The sequence below is a fragment of the Elgaria multicarinata genome, chromosome 5 (genome assembly GCF_023053635.1).
Source record: "Elgaria multicarinata webbii isolate HBS135686 ecotype San Diego chromosome 5, rElgMul1.1.pri, whole genome shotgun sequence".
Lineage (NCBI taxonomy): Eukaryota > Metazoa > Chordata > Lepidosauria > Squamata > Anguidae > Elgaria > Elgaria multicarinata.
Genome location: NC_086175.1, coordinates 122,326,517 through 122,344,131, shown reverse-complemented (window position 1 = coordinate 122,344,131; position 17,615 = coordinate 122,326,517). Strand labels below are relative to the sequence as shown.

The 17,615-nt window shown below is 42.4% G+C and overlaps 1 protein-coding gene across 1 annotated transcript in view; it reads left to right on the top strand.

Annotated features, from left to right (window-relative positions):
- Positions 1 to 17,615, top strand: part of DEUP1 (deuterosome assembly protein 1) — a 68,981-nt gene that overhangs the window by 11,030 nt on the left and 40,336 nt on the right. The window contains exons 3-5 of the mRNA XM_063127150.1: positions 1,505 to 1,600; positions 5,612 to 5,746; positions 14,139 to 14,393. Coding sequence (XP_062983220.1) covers positions 1,505 to 1,600; positions 5,612 to 5,746; positions 14,139 to 14,393 — 486 coding nt within the window. The remainder of the gene's footprint in view (positions 1 to 1,504; positions 1,601 to 5,611; positions 5,747 to 14,138; positions 14,394 to 17,615) is intronic.

The window sequence follows — 17,615 nt, the reverse complement described above, 5'->3', positions numbered from 1 at the left end:
TGTTTACCTTTGAGTAAACCCCATTGAATAGAGAGAGACTGACTTCTGGGTAAACACATATAGAACTGACTTTTAATAGTGTGGTCACTTGGAAGCTTTCTTTTTTAAGTCTTAAAACAGCAAACTGGAAAGAAGTGCTCTGCAACCCCATGCTTCTGAGGTCTTACTTCTGTTTACTCAGAAGGAAGTCTCTCTCTGTTCAATGGGGATTACTCAAAGGTAAGAAGCCTCCATCTGATTTTACTATGTTCATGCTCCAAAGCCTCCAGGCAGGGTGAGGGTAACGGGCGTAGCCTAGGCAATAGGAAATAACTGTGTAGGAAGGGAGGGCGCCGTGTCCAACTACCACCAACCAATGAACTGTAGGGCGAGGCACAAAGGAGATCTGGGGGGGATGTGCCTTTTAATTGAACAGTGATACGCTGGTGCGCACGAGAGGAGAGGTGTAAAGATGAATGAAACAAAAGCGCAAAGGTGTAAGTTGATCAGGCTTTCACACGCTATGGAAACGAGGGTTCATAATTCAAGGGTAAACCAGGGCAAACGTGCAGGTGTGATGGAGCTCTACATATGATGCTAAAAGTTGCATGAATGTTTTAGCAATTGCAAATAGCAGCCACTTGGGGCCTGGCCATGATTGGGTTCACAAGAATGGGGAGGAAGAGATTAATCTTTTCCCTTCTGCAACAGCCCTGACAAAAATCCACAGACCCCTGAAGCTACTATTTTTACTACAGTTAAAATTCACAATATTTTTATAGTCGCATAAAAAGAAGAAATAAGGTATTTATTAAATTGTGACCCTACTTGCCATTCATATAATCTTAGTTGCACTCGTATATCTTCTCAATGTATCCCTATATACCTTTCGAAACCATTTATTATGAAGCAGCCTCTTTATATGTGGTTGGACAGCTTCAGAGTAAGACATTTAATGAGTTCAGCTTTAATCAAATGTAAAAGCTTTGTACAAAAAAAAATCCAGCCTTTGGAAGATTTACAGTTGCCTTTTATGATCAAAAGGTAGTAAAATTCTCACAGTTACACTCCAGAAAATGGGATAAGAATATATTCGCTGCTCAGTGGTAGACCTACATGTTCATATGACTGTACCCCAAATAAATCAAAATTTTATACACAAAATAAACAAAACACATATTTTGCACAATTGATCTTGCTTCAAAGTTACAGGTTCTTACCAGATTGCATGAAATTACTGCCAGGCAGGGTACTCATGGTCTGCTGTAGAGTAAAGAATTCTTCCTTCCATAACCTTTCAAGAAATTAAATCCAAACACTTACATGCATTAAGTTTCTATGGTTTGTACATCCCAACATAATGGTGGCGGAAGATGGTTCTTTGGCTTGTTTTTAATAAATTTAATTATTTCTGTTAATAACATACTGTTTATTATTGTTCAGTGGTGTTATCTTTGCACTTTTTTAATTACTTTGGCTTTTGAAGCTCTTTGGATACTCAAAACAATGCCCATTTCAAATGCAGGTTGGGTTACTAAGACAGAAGCTGGACAGCTTGCAAAAGACAAAACATGAGATGGCTCAGAGCTATGATTCTCAGCTTCAAGCCCTGAAAACTCAAGTAAGGAAAAAAGTCAGATTCCTATTTTACAGTGCTTGCAATATTTCAAGGTTAGTTTAGTAGGTCGTTGACTGCTTTGTGTCTTAACTTTATTAACTGTTTCTGTCGTGATGCATTAAGGGCGTGATCCTATGGCTTGCGGGGCTTTCCGAGCTGCAGGGGCTCAAGCCATAGGATTGCGCCCTTGCTACTTGGAAACCCCCGAACTCAAAGGCTTCCAAGATTCCTGTGCCATGCAGGACTGAAGCCAGCAGGACGGGTGGAGTGGCGAAGGTGGTGTTTACCTCCATGTCCTCCGTTCTTTGCTTCTCAGTACAAAGATCTTTTCAGCCGGTCTAGCAAGAGTGATTCTGAGGGGGAGGGAAGGAGGCTGGGGGAGACCGAGAATAAGTTGTATCTTGGCTTCTCAGAGCTCCTTCCCTCTCGCTCACCAGAACGTCCCCTTTTGCCTCCTCCAAGATTGAGTTTCCGACCACGGAGAGACAGCCATCGTGGGGCTGGGGATCTCCAACTCCCCTTTCTGGGTTTTATTTATTCATTTATTTTATTTACAATATTTGTACACTGCTTCCTATCCAAGGATTTCAGAGCGGTGCACGAATGGGATAAAAGAATAAAAACAATAAAAACATCATTAAAATTTTCATTTTAAAAGAACAGGTACAGATTCAACCAAAGCCGGTCATTCTGAGAAAGCTTCTTGGAACAATAACCTTTCCAGGAGGTGCTGAAAACGACACAGGTTTGGCGCCACCTGCCTGATCTCCAGGGGCAGGGAGTTCCATAAGAAGGGGCCACCACATTGAAGGCTAGTCTCCTGGTGGATCCCAGTTCGACCATAGGTCTATGTGGAACCACCTGGAACATGACCTCCATGGCCAGGTTTGGAGCACTATCTCAGTGGGCTTTGCCTGTCCCTCACCTTTCCTGATTGGGAAAGATGAGGGGTGGGCAAAACCAGGTGTTCATGTATGTATGTAAATGGAGTGTGTGAATGTATATATGTGTGAATGGTGTGTAGCGGATCTGGTACATGCAACATCAGTTGTTCCTGGATTAAATCCTCCAAAACAAACTGCTGTAAATGGACCCTTAGGCAAGGCATTGTCCTTCAGCTTTAGCCATCACACCAGCAATATGAGAACAATAATATTGACCTACATTATAGGGCTGTTGTAAGGATTAATAAGAGACAGTATGTGAGAAGTGCTATATATACATGTGAGGTCTAGTATCTGCTGGAGTCATATAAATCTTCTGGAGAAGCCCTTCTTTCAGTTCCACCATCTTCACAGGCGCGCTTGGTGGGAACATGGGAGAGGGCCGTCTCAGTGGCTGCTCCAGTGCTTTGGAACTCACTCCCTGGGGAAGCTAGACTGGCTCCCTCCTTGATGGGCTTTCGGAAGCAGGCTAAAACTTTTTTGTTCCAGCAGGCCTTTGGAGAATAATCTGGCCCTCCATCTATGTTATTGTCTTATAATTTTGTTGTGTATTTTAAGCGTTTATGGTTTTGTTCCCCCCCCCCCCAATGTATGTTTTAAACTTTGTAAGGCCGCCTTGAGCCCCAGCATTGGGCAAAAGGCGGGATACAAATAAATATAAAAATAATAACAACAATAACAACAACAACAACAATAATAATAATAATAATAATAATATAAATACACCAAAACAGCACTATGAGAATTAAGAAAAATTAAACCAAGTTTGAGTGTTGAGAGTAGAACACACATTAACTACTAGGAAAACCCAATTTAAACATACATAGAATCATAGAATAGCAGAGTTGGAAGGGCCCTACAAGGCCATCGAGTCCAACCCCCTGCTCAATGCAGGAATCCACCCTAAAGCATCCCTGACAGATGGTTGTCCAGCTGCCTCTTGAAGGCCTCTAGTGTGGGAGAGCCCACCACCTCCCTAGGTAACTGGCTCCATTGTCATAGTGCTCTAACAGTCAGGAAGTTTTTCCTGATGTCCAGCTGGAATCCGGCTTCCTGTAACTTGAGCCCGTTATTCTGTGTCCTGCACTCTGGGAGGATCGAAAAGAGATCCTGGCCCACCTCTGTGTGACAACTTTTTAAGTATTTGAAGAGTGCTCTCATGTCTCCCCTCAATCTTCTCTTCTCCAGGCTAAACATGCCCAGTTCTTTCAATCTCTCTTCATAGGGCTTTGTTTCCAGACCCCTGATCATCCTGGTTGCCCTCCTCTGAACACATTCCAGCTTGTCTGCGTCCTTCTTGAATTGTGGAGCCCAGAACTGGACGCAATACTCTAGATGAGGCCTAACCAGGGCCGAATAGAGAGGAACCAGTACCTCACGTGATTTGGAAGCTATACTTCTATTAATGCAGCCCAAAATAGCATTTGCCTTTCTTGCAGCCATATCGCACTGTTGGCTCATATTCAGCTTGTGATCTACAACAATTCCAAGATCCTTCTCGTTTGTAGTATTGCTGAGCCAAGTATCCCCCATCTTGTAACTGTGCCTTTGGTTTCTATTTCCTAAATGTAGAACTTGGCATTTATCCCTATTAAATTTCATTCTGTCGTTTTCAGCCCAGCACTCCAGCCTATCAAGATCACGTTGAAGTTTGTTTCTGTCTTCCAGGGTATTAGCTATCCCACCCAATTTTGTGTCATCTGCAAATTTGATCAGCGTTCCCTGCACCTCCTCGTCCAAATCATTAATAAAAATGTTGAAGAGCACTGGGCCCAGGACTGAGCCCTGCGGCACCCCACTCGTTGCCTCTCCCCAGTTTGAGAAGGTTCCATTGATAAGTACTCTTTGAGTCCGATTCTGTAGCCAACTGTGGATCCACCTAACAGTTGTTCCATCTAGCCCACTTTTAGCTAGTTTGTTAATCAGAATATCATGGGGCACTTCGTCAAAAGCTTTGCTGAAGTCAAGATATAGGACATCCACAGCGTTCCCACGGTCCACAAGGGAGGTTACCTTATCAAAAAATGAGATCAAATTTGTCTGACAGGACTTGTTCTTGACAAATCCATGTTGGCTTCTAGTGATCACCGCATTGACTTTTAAACCTTTTAAAAAGAAAAAAAGCCAGCAGCAGTGGTGTACGGCACAAAGTAGCAGGAAGGGGTTTCCATAATTGACGATATTAAAAGAACACCAGGCAGCTGTTCCTTGCCCCGGCCAGCCTCCTCTTCCAATCCCACCCCTTGGCAGTATTTCTCCCGGTCACTTCCGGTAGTATTAAAACCTTGAAAAATCTTGCTGCAAAAGTTAATAGTCACTGATGGCACATGAGCCCCAAATCAACTTTTTCACATATGTCAGATGTATTTATTTTTTAAAAAAAATAAATTTATACATTGCTTACCACATTTAAAAAACAAACAAACCCGTTGTACGGTACCTTTCCTCTAATATTGTCAAAATTTTCATTCTAATTGAAATTCTGTTCTTAATCTTCATGACGTTTGCACATATGTCAAAAATCACATGTTAAATGTTTGATAGCATTTAACATGTCTGGTTGTTGTGGTTGTTGTTGTTTTAAATAGCAGCCACAGAGTGGGGCTGCTCTGGATTAGACCTGCTGTTAACCCTCCCACTTCATGTTGTGGTTCTGGCAAAAAATTGCTGTTTCCTGCAGGAGGGAAGCTGCTATTGGCACCAGCTTGTTATTGGATTAAGTAGTTAATCCAACAATCCAATTCTGAAGAACCATTAAAACTGTCAACACAAGATGGCACTAAACAAATGCAAAACAATTCATACAAACGCTTGGGCAAGAATTCCTTTTCATGGCAGTATCAAACAACTATCAAGCCAATATGTGCTTAATAGTGTAGTTAATTAACACCACAAGCTATGTGAAAACTCAAGCTTGTTCATCCTTAAAACTCTTTCATTGAAATAACTGGTAAAAATTTTTTTTACAGAGATTGTCTAATTAGAATGTTTAAGCTTAACTGTCTTTGGCAATTAATGCTTCAGTATTCAGAAAGAAATAAGTTGTTCCTGACATTCATTTCATTTTTAGTTTGCCAAGCTGACACAAAGCTACGAAAAGCTACAGCTGCACCAGTTGAAACAAAATAAAGCTCATGGTATGGAAAAATGTACAGAAAACCCAGAGGGTCCTTTTCAACTGAGCAGTTTAAACCAGAAATTGGAGGTAAGTATATCCATCTGAAGGAGTCACTGCTCCTGTGTATTCCTCCCTGATGCCAAATGACCTCTGTGGGAAGAGAGGCAGGGAGAGCGCAACCCTGTTGATACTCCTTGATCTCTTTTGATGGCGTCAGCTAAACCAGTGTGAAGATTTGGTAATGGGCTAGATGAGAGTCAATACTGACGCTGAATCCCAAAAAGATAGAGTTCTTGTGGATAGGTGGTTCTTGTGTCCAGGAACAAGGCATGTAATCTATTCCAGATCGAGTTGCATTTGCCTTTAAAGAGCAGGGTCGTAGCTTGAAGGTTCTACGTAACTATGATGGCTAATATCTATTGAAATACCTATTTGCCTATATATACAGATGAATAGATGCTTTACGTGCTCCCACATTTTACCTGAAACTTAAAATTATTTTATTTACATGGGACGCATGGTGGTCTCTCATCCAAGAGACCGATTAGATCTTCACCTGCTTGGTTCCAACAATACTGCAGTACCAATGGTTTCAGATCGTTCACTGTGCCTCATTCTCATGAATTTGTCTGGGCCCTTTGAAAGCCGCCAAAGGCCATTTCCTCTTACTTGGGGCTCCCAGTAATCTCCCATCCAGTTTACTGAGCAGGTCCACAGCCACTTAACTTTAGCATGAGGTGTTCTCAGACCATTCACTGGGCCCATGGATCCGCTCTTACAATTTTGTACACCACTAGGGAAGGTTACGTACTGACATCACAGCAATGCCCAGCTGCCCTGTGAGATCCACAGCATGAAACTAAGTGCGTCATTCCCCCCCCCGCTTTTGTCCCTCATTACTTCCTCTTTCTGCCCAGAGGGGAAAGAGGAAGTAAACAAAGACCACGTGGCGCATTCAGGGGCTGTTTGTATCGCACCTCTTTTCCTGCATTCAGCAGGAGATCGCAGCACATTCTGTTTTTTTAAAGAAGTCGGATTAAATGGGATCTGTTTTGTGATGGAAAAATGAGCAGGAGGTGTGCGGGAGGCGGACATCGTCTTTTAAAGGATGCCCGCACATCCGTAAGTACGCAGTAGTGAGTGCGATAAAACGCTAATCTGATGAACCTCAAAGCCCGAGGAATTGCAGCCCAGCATTGTTCCTCAGGGCTAATTTATATGAGATGTGGGACATGTAAAAAAACCCCACCTGTACGGAGGGCCCCCATGTGGCCCAAAGTCATTTAAAGGGCTCATGGGGGAGGGGCCATAGCTCACTGGTAGAGTAAATTTTTTGCATGCAATGCGTTCTGAATACTTCTATGCTAAATATAAATATTATCAATGGTTGGCAAAGAGCTTTGCACCTGGCAAGTACTAATATGTAATGCAAGAAATTTAAGTGTTCCCAAGTTTTACCTGACTAGTAACTAACATTTATCACATTTTTCAAGTTCTCAGTTTTGCATTTTACCATGTATGTTTATTCCCCAAGCAACCAAGATTTGTTATTAATTATCAGAAGGGGCTTTAAATTGCACCATTCATTCTTTTTCAGGGTGTATAAAGAGAATGTAGACAGTCTGTAATGTGACTAATTTCTTTATTCTGCTTTTAAAATAATTTTCCAGGAATTTAGAGCAAAATCCAGAGAGTGGGATAAACAAGAAATACTCTATCAGAACCATCTAGTTTCTTTAGATGCTCAGCGAAAATTATTGTCTGAGAAATGTAATCTGTTTCAGGTACTGTTCTTTCTATTTTCAAAGAAGAATTGGAACTAAATGAACCATGAGATCCAGATAAATACTTAACTAAAACCACACATTTTCGAAACCTTCAAAATGACTGTACGGATATCATTGCAAATAATGTTTGAAAATTTCCTCAATGTAGTATTATTAAATGATTTTCTTATATAAGTAGACAAACTATTTACAATATGCTATATAAAAATGAAAGTGTCCCAATCTCCAGTGCAGGAGGTGTGAGCTTGAAGATTTTTCAATGCTCAGTGGTGTCCTTGTAACAAGAACCATTTTGGCAGGACAGGGGAAGCTGATGATGTTTCTGCAAAGCACATATATTTCACTGATTTACCTTCAGAACGGCAAATTAGAGGTGATTTGGGTGATCAGTGATCAGAACTCCTGACATTTTTTTCTAAATACCTATATGTTTTTCCCTTTGTAGCTAATAGCAGCTTCAAAGGGAGAGGGGGATTTGCATCAGGGATTTGGCAGGTGAAGATAACTAATCCACACCCCTCTCCTGTGCCAAAGCTCTGATACATACAGTATAGGGTATGTCTACACAAACCCTATATCCCGGGATCGTCCCGGGATCATTCCTGTGCATCCAAATGCCACACAGGGGATCCCGGGAGCTGGCAGGGACGATCCCTCCATTTTCCTGGGATAACCCCTTAGGTGTAGAAAGGGCCACAGAGATCCCCTGTATTGATTTAGGAAAAGCAAAAGGCCCTGGGAGATGAAATCAGGGATCTCTGACATTACGTGTAGTTGAACCCTAAGGCATGCAGAAGGGGTAGAAGAAGAAGGAGTTCCTTGGAACAGGGAACAAGTGTTTTAAGGGGTGAGTATGTGCATGTGTACTTCCCCTTCCTGCAAGGAAGGATAGGCTACAGATGCTCTTTACTCCTGGGTATCTCTGCCACCGTCCATGTATTAATTTCTTAGTCTGAACATGTGAGCAATTCAGAGTTACAGACCCAGTTCACGTGTAACGGCAAACCATGGATTGTAGGGACTGTGCAGGAATGGGCATGTGCACTCTGCATCCAGTTCAGAAAACAACTCAGGAGCCATTTCTGGGTGTTTGGCATGATGTGCAAACCTGGAGCTCTGAGTTGTTGAGGAGGAAACAAACCCATGGTTTGTTTTGGGGTTAAGACTCTGGGTTATTTCCCCCTTAACAACTCCGGATGCCGAGCAGAAGCGGCCAGGAGGCACAGCCCCAACCGACCATGGGTTAATTAATGGTTGGTCATTAGGAGAACCAGGTCTCAGTTTGCACCTTTGTACAGGTTTCCTTTAAGCTCTGTGAAACCCTTAGAACTAGTTAGCATGTGTGAAGTGGCCAAAATGTGTGAGTAAGGCCAGCTCCAGTGACAATGCAAAGATATGTAATCAGCTTCAGAGCTTCACTTAAAGTATTATTAAAGAACAAATACAGAGAGGGGTTGAGAAATGGGAGATCGTTTATAAAACAAAATGAAATGTAGAATTAAAGAATGCAGAATACACTTACTTATCAGGAAGCCTAACATCCTTATAATAACTTACATATCAGAGCAGCACTTATGGGCAGGAAAGCCTGGCTTCCATGAGCAGGAAGAAGGCAGACAACATTCCTCTGAGCCAGCAAGCATGAAGACCAAGGAAAATTAACCAAAGCATGGTATTTCTATAGGGGAGGGGGGAGAGACAAAGGTCCACTCCGAAAGCAGTCTGAACATACCATGATTTTGCCAGGTGCTTACTGTGTGCACTTTAGTTAACATTCGGATGAATCATGGATTGATGACATGGAAGAGCTTATCTTCTCAGACCCTCAGATGTGCATCAATACACACTTTAAAGGTTCAGGGCCCTAGGGAAAATCTGCATATGCTAATTTATATGTATATGTGCAAATTTAGAAATAATTACTAGAATTAATTTAAATTTTACAGGAGGCAAACCCAGCCAATTAATTCCTCATCCAAATAAGCTCAAATAAAATAAATTCTTCAATTTATTTGCATCCTGACCCACATCATCCTAAACCAATGAGCTTCGGCTATGGGGCAGTATATAAATAAAATCAATAAATAAATGAAGTGTGTGTGTTTTTCTCAGCTTAATTGCCATGCAGGGAAAGATGTGTGTGTGTGGGGGGGTTAATCTTTTCCTCCCCAGCTGCAACCCCCTATGAAAACATTCCCTGTATTGCAATTAAGCTGAGGGGGGAAAATCTTCCATTGGCACCAATGGTCACTCAGGGCTCTGTGAAATAGATCTGGGGCAGTGGGAATAGATCCCAGTGGGCTGAGACTTAGCATCACTCCTAGTGGAGTGATGCAGATTTTTGTGACTACAGATGGCTGGGCATGACTTTTTGCCACAAGCCTATTATGGAAGGGAAGAGGTGAGGCTGGCTCATATTTTTGTCACATAAGGTTACCCTAGAAAGTGTTTAGGGTCAGCAGGAGCCAGTGAACCGGGATGGTCTGTGATAGAACTTAGCAGAAGGTAGCCAAAAGAGAAGAGCATTCTCCAAGAGTCAATCACTACCCTAATATTTATTTATTTAAAATACTTATATGCTGTCCTATTTCCATGTTCACAGGGTGGCTTTCAAAATTAAAAATGAACATATGTTCAATAAACCAATGAAACATTTATTTTTATTTTTATTTTAAAAAAAATCAGCTTACCATAGTCCAGATAAAACTGGGTTAAAGCAGAAACAGATTTTAAAGCCCTGAAAAATAAAAAGGTCTTTGTGCGGTGTTTGAAATGACGTCAAGGCAGTGTGAGGTAAGCTTTTCTTGGGAAGGGATTCCGTAGTCAGGGTGCCACCATTGAACATGCCATTTCCCTAGTAGCCACCTCAACTGGGCCTCAGAAGAAGATCTTAAGGACTGGATGTTCACGATGGGCAAGTCCTGACAGAAAAACTGAGTTTTTCACACAAAGCTCTAAAAATGCTGGCTGTATTACACTGATAGTGATTTAGGATTTGATCTGTTCTAGAAAGAACAAGAAGTATAAGTGTCTGACACCATCTCCTCTGAGTTGTTTTGTATTAAGTTGTCCCATCTTATGCAGCCAGTAAAAGTGGAAAAGCTTGTGTTTCAGACAAGACAGTGAGACACTCGCGGCTTTTTGTTCACTCCATAGCACTTCATATCGAAAGCCATTCACGATTGTCTTACTGCTTGCATTTTGGGTTCCTCTGCGTGATAATTTCTTGTGTTTCCAGTTAGTTGTGATAATCAGAACCTGAGGGAGAAAAAGAAATGATGCCTTGCATTTGGATGATGGGAGTATCACATCACTTATTTCCTTCCACCTGAAGAGAGCATGCCTGCTGCATTCTTTGAATGATCCATTGCTCTGGCACTTTCCTCCTTCTCATCAACATCTTTCTGCCCCATCTCTCTGTCCAGAGATACAGCAGAAATAGAGAGGCAAGTCCAGAAGAGGGACTCATGCAAAAACAGAGGAGATGGGCACCTCTAAGGGCAGGTAGTTTTTGCTCTTACACACTCAGAAAGTTAAACCTTTTGCACTGAAAGTGAAACCTGCCTCCAGTTTTAATTCAACTGGGAAAGTGTGTCAGAAATTTGGGAAAGGCTAGCACGGGTTCTATCAGGTTTATTGCGTAAGAACATTAGGTGAAAACAGCTCAGGCAGACATGCTCTTTGAACCCTCTTAAAATGTCTTTATATGTGACCTGGGGCAAGTCTACACAGCGTTCCGAAGGCGCCCCGAAGCCCCTTGAGGGTGCCCCGAAAACGCTCGTGTAGTATGTACCTTAATTGTCCCCAGAAGAGGAGGAGGAGGAGGCATGCTTCGGCAGCGTAGACTGCGGGCGGGCTGCTCCAGGCTCCGTTTCCCTTTAGCCAGCAGGCCATGCGAGAGCTCCCAGCAGCGGGGCTGGGTCGTGGGAGGGAAGAGAACGGACGGGCGAGGAAAGGGGAGGGTGCCTCCCACGCCCCCGGGAAGTTGTGTAAATCAGGAGAAATCCTGCTGGCTAAAGGGAAACGGAGCCTGCAGCAGCCCGCCCACAGTCTGCGCTGCCGAAGCACGCCTCCTCCTCCGCCTCTTCTGGGGACGATTAAGGTACATACTACACGAGCGTTTTCGGGGCGCCTTCAGAACGCTGTGTAGACTTGCCCCTGGGCTCAATTAGCTCTCATGCTCCCCCCCTCCCACACACAACAACCAGTAGGGATTACTGAATTGTGAAATACTACATTAGAAGAACAAGCTAAAGAATAATGGGCTGGGTCACTCACATTTTCATATTTTGTGTGATGTAATTGACTCTGTCTTTGATATGAAGAAGGCAGATGTCCAGTGTTCTCAGAGAAGCATAATTACCATAGTAACATCATTTTTTTTTTGCGTCTGGTTTGTTGGGTATTAATCAGCTCATCACTAGTGCGTTTTCCTCTTCAAAAGCACGTAAGCCACTCTTGGTGAAATCAATAGAACGCAGTCAAAACAAAACAAGGTAGCAGATGACCCAGAATTTATTTTTATATAGCTAAATTATATACCTGTGTTATGCTATGTATTTGACTATATATCAGCATACGCTTTTGTCACATTTGCGTTAGAATTCTCCTATTACTTGTTATTAACTGCATGTTAGCCTTCCCCCATACCTGGCAGCAGTGGCAGATGTAAGTGTTCTGAGGATGTGGTTAGACAAGATGGCAGCATGATCCAGCCCAGTTTGTGCCAAATTTCTACGAAGTGAGAGGAGGGGGATATCTAAAGCACAGCAGGGAAGAGCTTGCCTAGTTTAGAGTGTCATGTTGCCTTTAACTCTCTCCTGATTTACACAACTTCCCATAGCTGCTGTGGCTGTTTAGAGGTGCAGCCTGTGAGACAATTGAAATTCACTTATGTTCTTGCCATCATCGCTGGTAGCAAAATACTGTTGTGTATATTCAGTCTGCTTTTTTAAACGTGTCTGAATTTTTTTTTACAGAAAAAAACCTGCCCTCAGTTCTCTCTTGCTTTCTTTTTACAATCTCCTCCCATGTCACTTTGCTGTTATCTTGGATAATTTTATATTTTTTTGTGAACCGCCCAGAGAGCTTCGGCTATTGGGCGGAATAAAAATGTAATAAATAAAATAAATAAATAAAAAGGTGGGGAAGCTAAAACTTATCCTTGGCCCAAATTTCTGTCCCTGAAACTGCTCCTCCTCAGCCACTTTTCTTTTGGCTGCGGTTACTTCTGGTCCAAAGAGCTGCACTGGGAGAAAAATGGCTGGGGAGAAGAGACCGGGGAGGAATTGCATCAGACATCGCTTTAAATCTCCAACCCATCCTCACTTCATAGCAGGAGTGTCAAATCTCTTTCAGTCCGAGAGCCGAAATCAATTTCCAAGAAGTTCTCTTAGGGCGCATTCCGCTGGTGGGTGTGGCAAAGAGGGTGGAGCCAAAAATCAAATGAGTTGTGGTAAAAAGTATTTAAAATGCCAGCATATCTGAGCATGGCCAGGGCGTGGAGGCTGCCTCCTGACTGGCTTCTCCTGCTGCAACTTTCCTCCCACTTCTCCTGCAGGAGGGGTTTGAGCCAAGAGAGGTGAGGAGGAGGAGGCATTCCCCCGATGCTGTTGCAGCAACTGGCCAGGGCAATGCCTCTCATATGTCATTTGTACTTGGTCTAAGAAGGGCGGAGCTCCATGCAGGGTAGTCACATGGTCCCAGGAATGGGATGGAAAGAAAGAAAAGAAAAGAAGAAATTATAAACTGGTGAAGAGATGAAGCATTTAAAAATTCCCAAGGAACTAATAGCAATATTCTTGAACATAGCAGAAAATGAGGCTGTGGATGTCTTTAATAGAATGCAGCTAAAACAGGAAGACAGCATTTAACAACGCCAAGTTTGTTTTCTAATGGACCCCAGAACTGTTGCTTTTAAATGGATACTGTTGTTTTTATACTGTTGTTTTTATGTTTCTGATGGTTTTTAAATTTTGTATACTTTTTAAATGTTTACTGTTTTTAACTTTTGTAAACCGCCCAGAAAGCTCCGGCTATGGGGCAGTATATAAATGTAATAAATAAATAAATAAATAAATAAATAAAAATAAAGTCTTAGTGCCAGCAAAGAAAGCCTTAGCAGAGGCATTTAACCTTTTAGAAAGGGGGCAGGGGGAACCGTGCAAAAGCCAGGTCTGCCACCCTCATGTGTAGTTTGTCTCCATATGATCAGGTATTAGGGGACGATTGGGCCTGTGGCACGATCTTTTACATAGTGGGGGCCAGGACTAGGCAGAGTGTGTGCATGTCCAGTACCACATAAATGACGTCTTAGGTGAGCCTGCTAATAGAAACTTAATAGATAAAATCTCAATTTGTCAAGTGTCAAAACAGAATAAGATATATTTTTTTCTTACCCACCTCTCCATCTGAATCGAGGCGGGGAACAACATTAAATACAAAATCACAATAAAATGCATTAAACTGATACAATATTAAAATAATAATTGGACATGTTAAAAAAACATCTGGGTAGGCCTGCTGCAAATGATCAATCTTTATGGCTTTATAGTCAGCAAGACTATTAAGTAAGTAATTGTATCAGAATATAAAACATCTGCAAAGAAGTGTGTTCATGCAGATTCACAGAAGAGAAGTCCTGCTTCTTCCCAAAGAGATGGGTTACATGAAACCGTTCCTTCGTTTTGCAGAAACAAGCACAGAATTGCCAAATCCAGATGTGCTGCCAGAAGCCCAAACAGGGGAAAGCAGGTGCTTGTAGCCACTGCAACACTGAGCACCTGAGCATTCCGCATGGCGTTTTCCCTGAACCTGCTGACAAGGGTGAATGCTACATGGAAAAACTGAAGTCAACAGTGAGCGAAATAGCAGTGAGCAGGAACAAGTTGCAAGAGGACAACCTGAAGCTTCAGCAGGAAGTGAAAATGTACCAAAGAAAGTGCCAGGTAAAAAGCCAGCAACTGTAGTAGTTGCTGTCCACAAGTAAGTTGCTTTGGAATATTGGGATGTGAATAATGTGTAACACAGCTGCCCAGAGTGGCTTATGAAATCTTTGGTGTGGCTTGTGAGTGCTGGCAATTAACGGGGATAGGAGGGGCATGCAGTTGTTGGACTGTATATGAATGTGGCTGGCAGTGTCCAAAGGAAGATGGAAAAGAAAGAGCTTGGTACCTCTTAGTTGCTTCTCACCGGTGATTCTCATGCACCGCTCCCCATTCCCCTTGAAAGCTTAACCACAGAGTAAAAAGACTTGGCGAAAATGATACATTTCGAATGTGAAATATATCCAGATTTTGCAAGAAGGATCTGTGAGCAGATACAGACGGAAAACTAATCTCCTGCTAGATTCTGCAGTTCTTTCCAGTGGAGCCATGCTGGCTTTGCAATGCAAGATAAAAGGCTTTTCATATGTATTCTTCTTTGGAGGAAAATAGACATGTTGGAACCGGCCTGCTGTGAGGATGCCCCTGGTTAAAGCTGGGTTAAAAAAAAAAAAGTCTCTGTCCCGTGTTACTCTTGCCATGTCCCTGATTTATACCATCTGTCTCTTTTCTTCAGTTATTTCTGCAATTGTGTAAAATGTATACCAAAGTCAGCTGTGCCTCCTGCCAGGTTTACAGCAAAAGGGTCTTTGCTCAGCTGTTTTGTGTCTGTTGGGGAGGGGAGGGGGTTGCACTTTGATACAATAGAAAGAGCAACAGAGGAGGGAGAAGCAATAGCAACTGCCCAACACTGTCTGGGTACAGGTGGTGGGAGAGGCTGAGCCTGCAACTAGGTTATTATGACCGGCTGCCAAAAATAGCTATACTTCTCTTCTTCATTTCCTGTCCCTAATAATGTCTAGGGATACAAAACAGGACAGGACAGGACATATCACCGCGTTGCAAATTCCCCCACTTCACTTTATTGGCTGCTGCTCCCAAGGTGGAAAAAGCTCACATAGCAGTAGCATTGTGTCATGTGTTTTGTATCGATAAACAATATCAGGGAGAAGTGAGACTGCTGTAATACCTTGCTCCAGCTTCAGAGATGAGTCCTCAATTCCTTACGTTGCAACCAACCAATTCTGCCAATATTCCCTGCCGTTCTCGCCGTTTAGGGTGGGAAATGTGCAGCCCTCCAGCTGTTGGTGGACTACAACTCCTATCAGCCGGCTTAGCCCATGGTAAGGAATGATGGGAGTTGCACACCTTAACCGTTCCTATTTTAGAAGCACCGCTTTCCCACAAAAGGCCCATATTTCAAGATATTATATCCCTGATTGTGCCTCACATATAGGGCTTAACAACCCATACCATGGAGCAGCGTTATATGCAATATAGGGCAATGCCTTTGATTGGTAGCTTGGACCTATCTGTCTGGAAGGACGCTAAGATTGAGGAGAATCCAGACATATCCCTTCAAGAAAGCAGCATGGATCCATTTTAGGCAGTGGTACATTCATAAATGGTTAAAATAAATACCAAAATCTCATTTTCCTATCACTCAAAACACATTATCACTGCTGTTGTCATAATTTGTACTGTGCAAATGTCACTATTAACCTCTGTCTGCGATATTGACAAGCAGAGGATCTTCCCCCAACCATGCCGGCATCATTTTATAATCTTTTAAAAAGTATATGCTAGCTTTTATTCATTCAGAGGCCAAGCACCCATGCTGTGTACCACAGACAGCCTTTTAAAAACAAAGTGGCAAATACAGGCAGAGCTACCCCCCATCCCAAGTTTTTATTTTCATCTGTGAATAGGAAGGAATTAATTTTTTTACAAGATTAGAAAGTAAGCTACAACTTCCACATTTGACTTCAGAAGCAGACACTAGCATTTCAAATACTGCAAGGTATAAGATGCAACCAAAACCACTAGTCGAACCATACTGACGCTCTCATAGGGTGGGATGTCCTGGAGTAGTAGTATTCCAAGAAAAATATGTAAGGAGAACATGGTCCCACCTTGAAACAACATAACCTGCAGCCTGCTTTCCTGATGGCATCCCATTTTCCTCCATTCCGTACATTTGGAACAAAGAAAAGAGGTTGGAATTGGGAAAATCCTTGAAGGAGGAACCTCTGCCTTCCACATACACTAAGTTGAAGCAGGGGGGTAATTTTTTCTTATGACAGCAAAATAGCTTGAACTGGCCTTACTGATAGGTATGATCAGACAAAGTTATTCGATTCTATCTATGGAGAGTTCAGAGATGGGCCTTGGGTTTATGTGCGCCTTCCTTCCTCTCACAGTGGGAAGACATGGACAACCAGGCTAGAGCATTCCACCTTTATATAATCTCCCATGTCCTTGAGAAATTAATCCCCCTTTAAAGTGGTGTGGGTATTCCATTAAAAACCATTTTAGCTGTCTTAAAATTGTTTTTAAAATTTTACTTGTTAAGCTTTTATATTATGTTTTCGTTGTACTGTATTTTGGGGGTGTAATTTTTGTGAACCGCCAAGAAAGCTTTGGCTATTGGGCACTATAGAGATGGAAGAAATGAAATGAAGTGAATCATGGGTAGGATGTCCGGATGAAAAAGAGGACAGGGTTCCTGCACCTTTAATAGTTGTGTAGTGGATGGAATTTCAGCAGGTGTAGCTTCCCTCTTCTTCACAAATATTAAAGCTGTGGGAGCCCTGTCCTCTTTTTCACCTGGCCAATCCTACAAGGGATGGAGTTTCCTGAGTCCCACTTCTGTGCAGGTCCCTTATGTTTGAGTGGGGCTTGGCCTCCTAGTGTGGAAGCTCCATTGAACTGTACAAGGCCAGGGGTCAGTGGATTGTACCTTCATTAATTTGCATGATGGATGCATAGTGGGTTCATTCAGTGTAGTTAATTCCTTCCACCTTCAGCCAGAGAGAGCATTCCATAATTTTCAAGACAGATCTCCAAAAAGTCTCTCTTTCTCAAGGCACTTGTTTTCAATGTTTGTAGTGGATTGTTTTTGGAGTTATGAGTCACCACCACCAATTTGGGAGCTTTTAGAAGCTTGGCATTTAAGTATGAAATGTACTCAAATAAATGGAAGCAATAACTCCCACACTAGCATATTCTGAACTTCTGATACTGAAATCTACAACCTTTATTTATTTTATGTTGATGGATGATGGTATCATTTTGTTTGTTACTATCGTATGGTATGGCTTACATTGTGGATACTGCTGTTGTCAC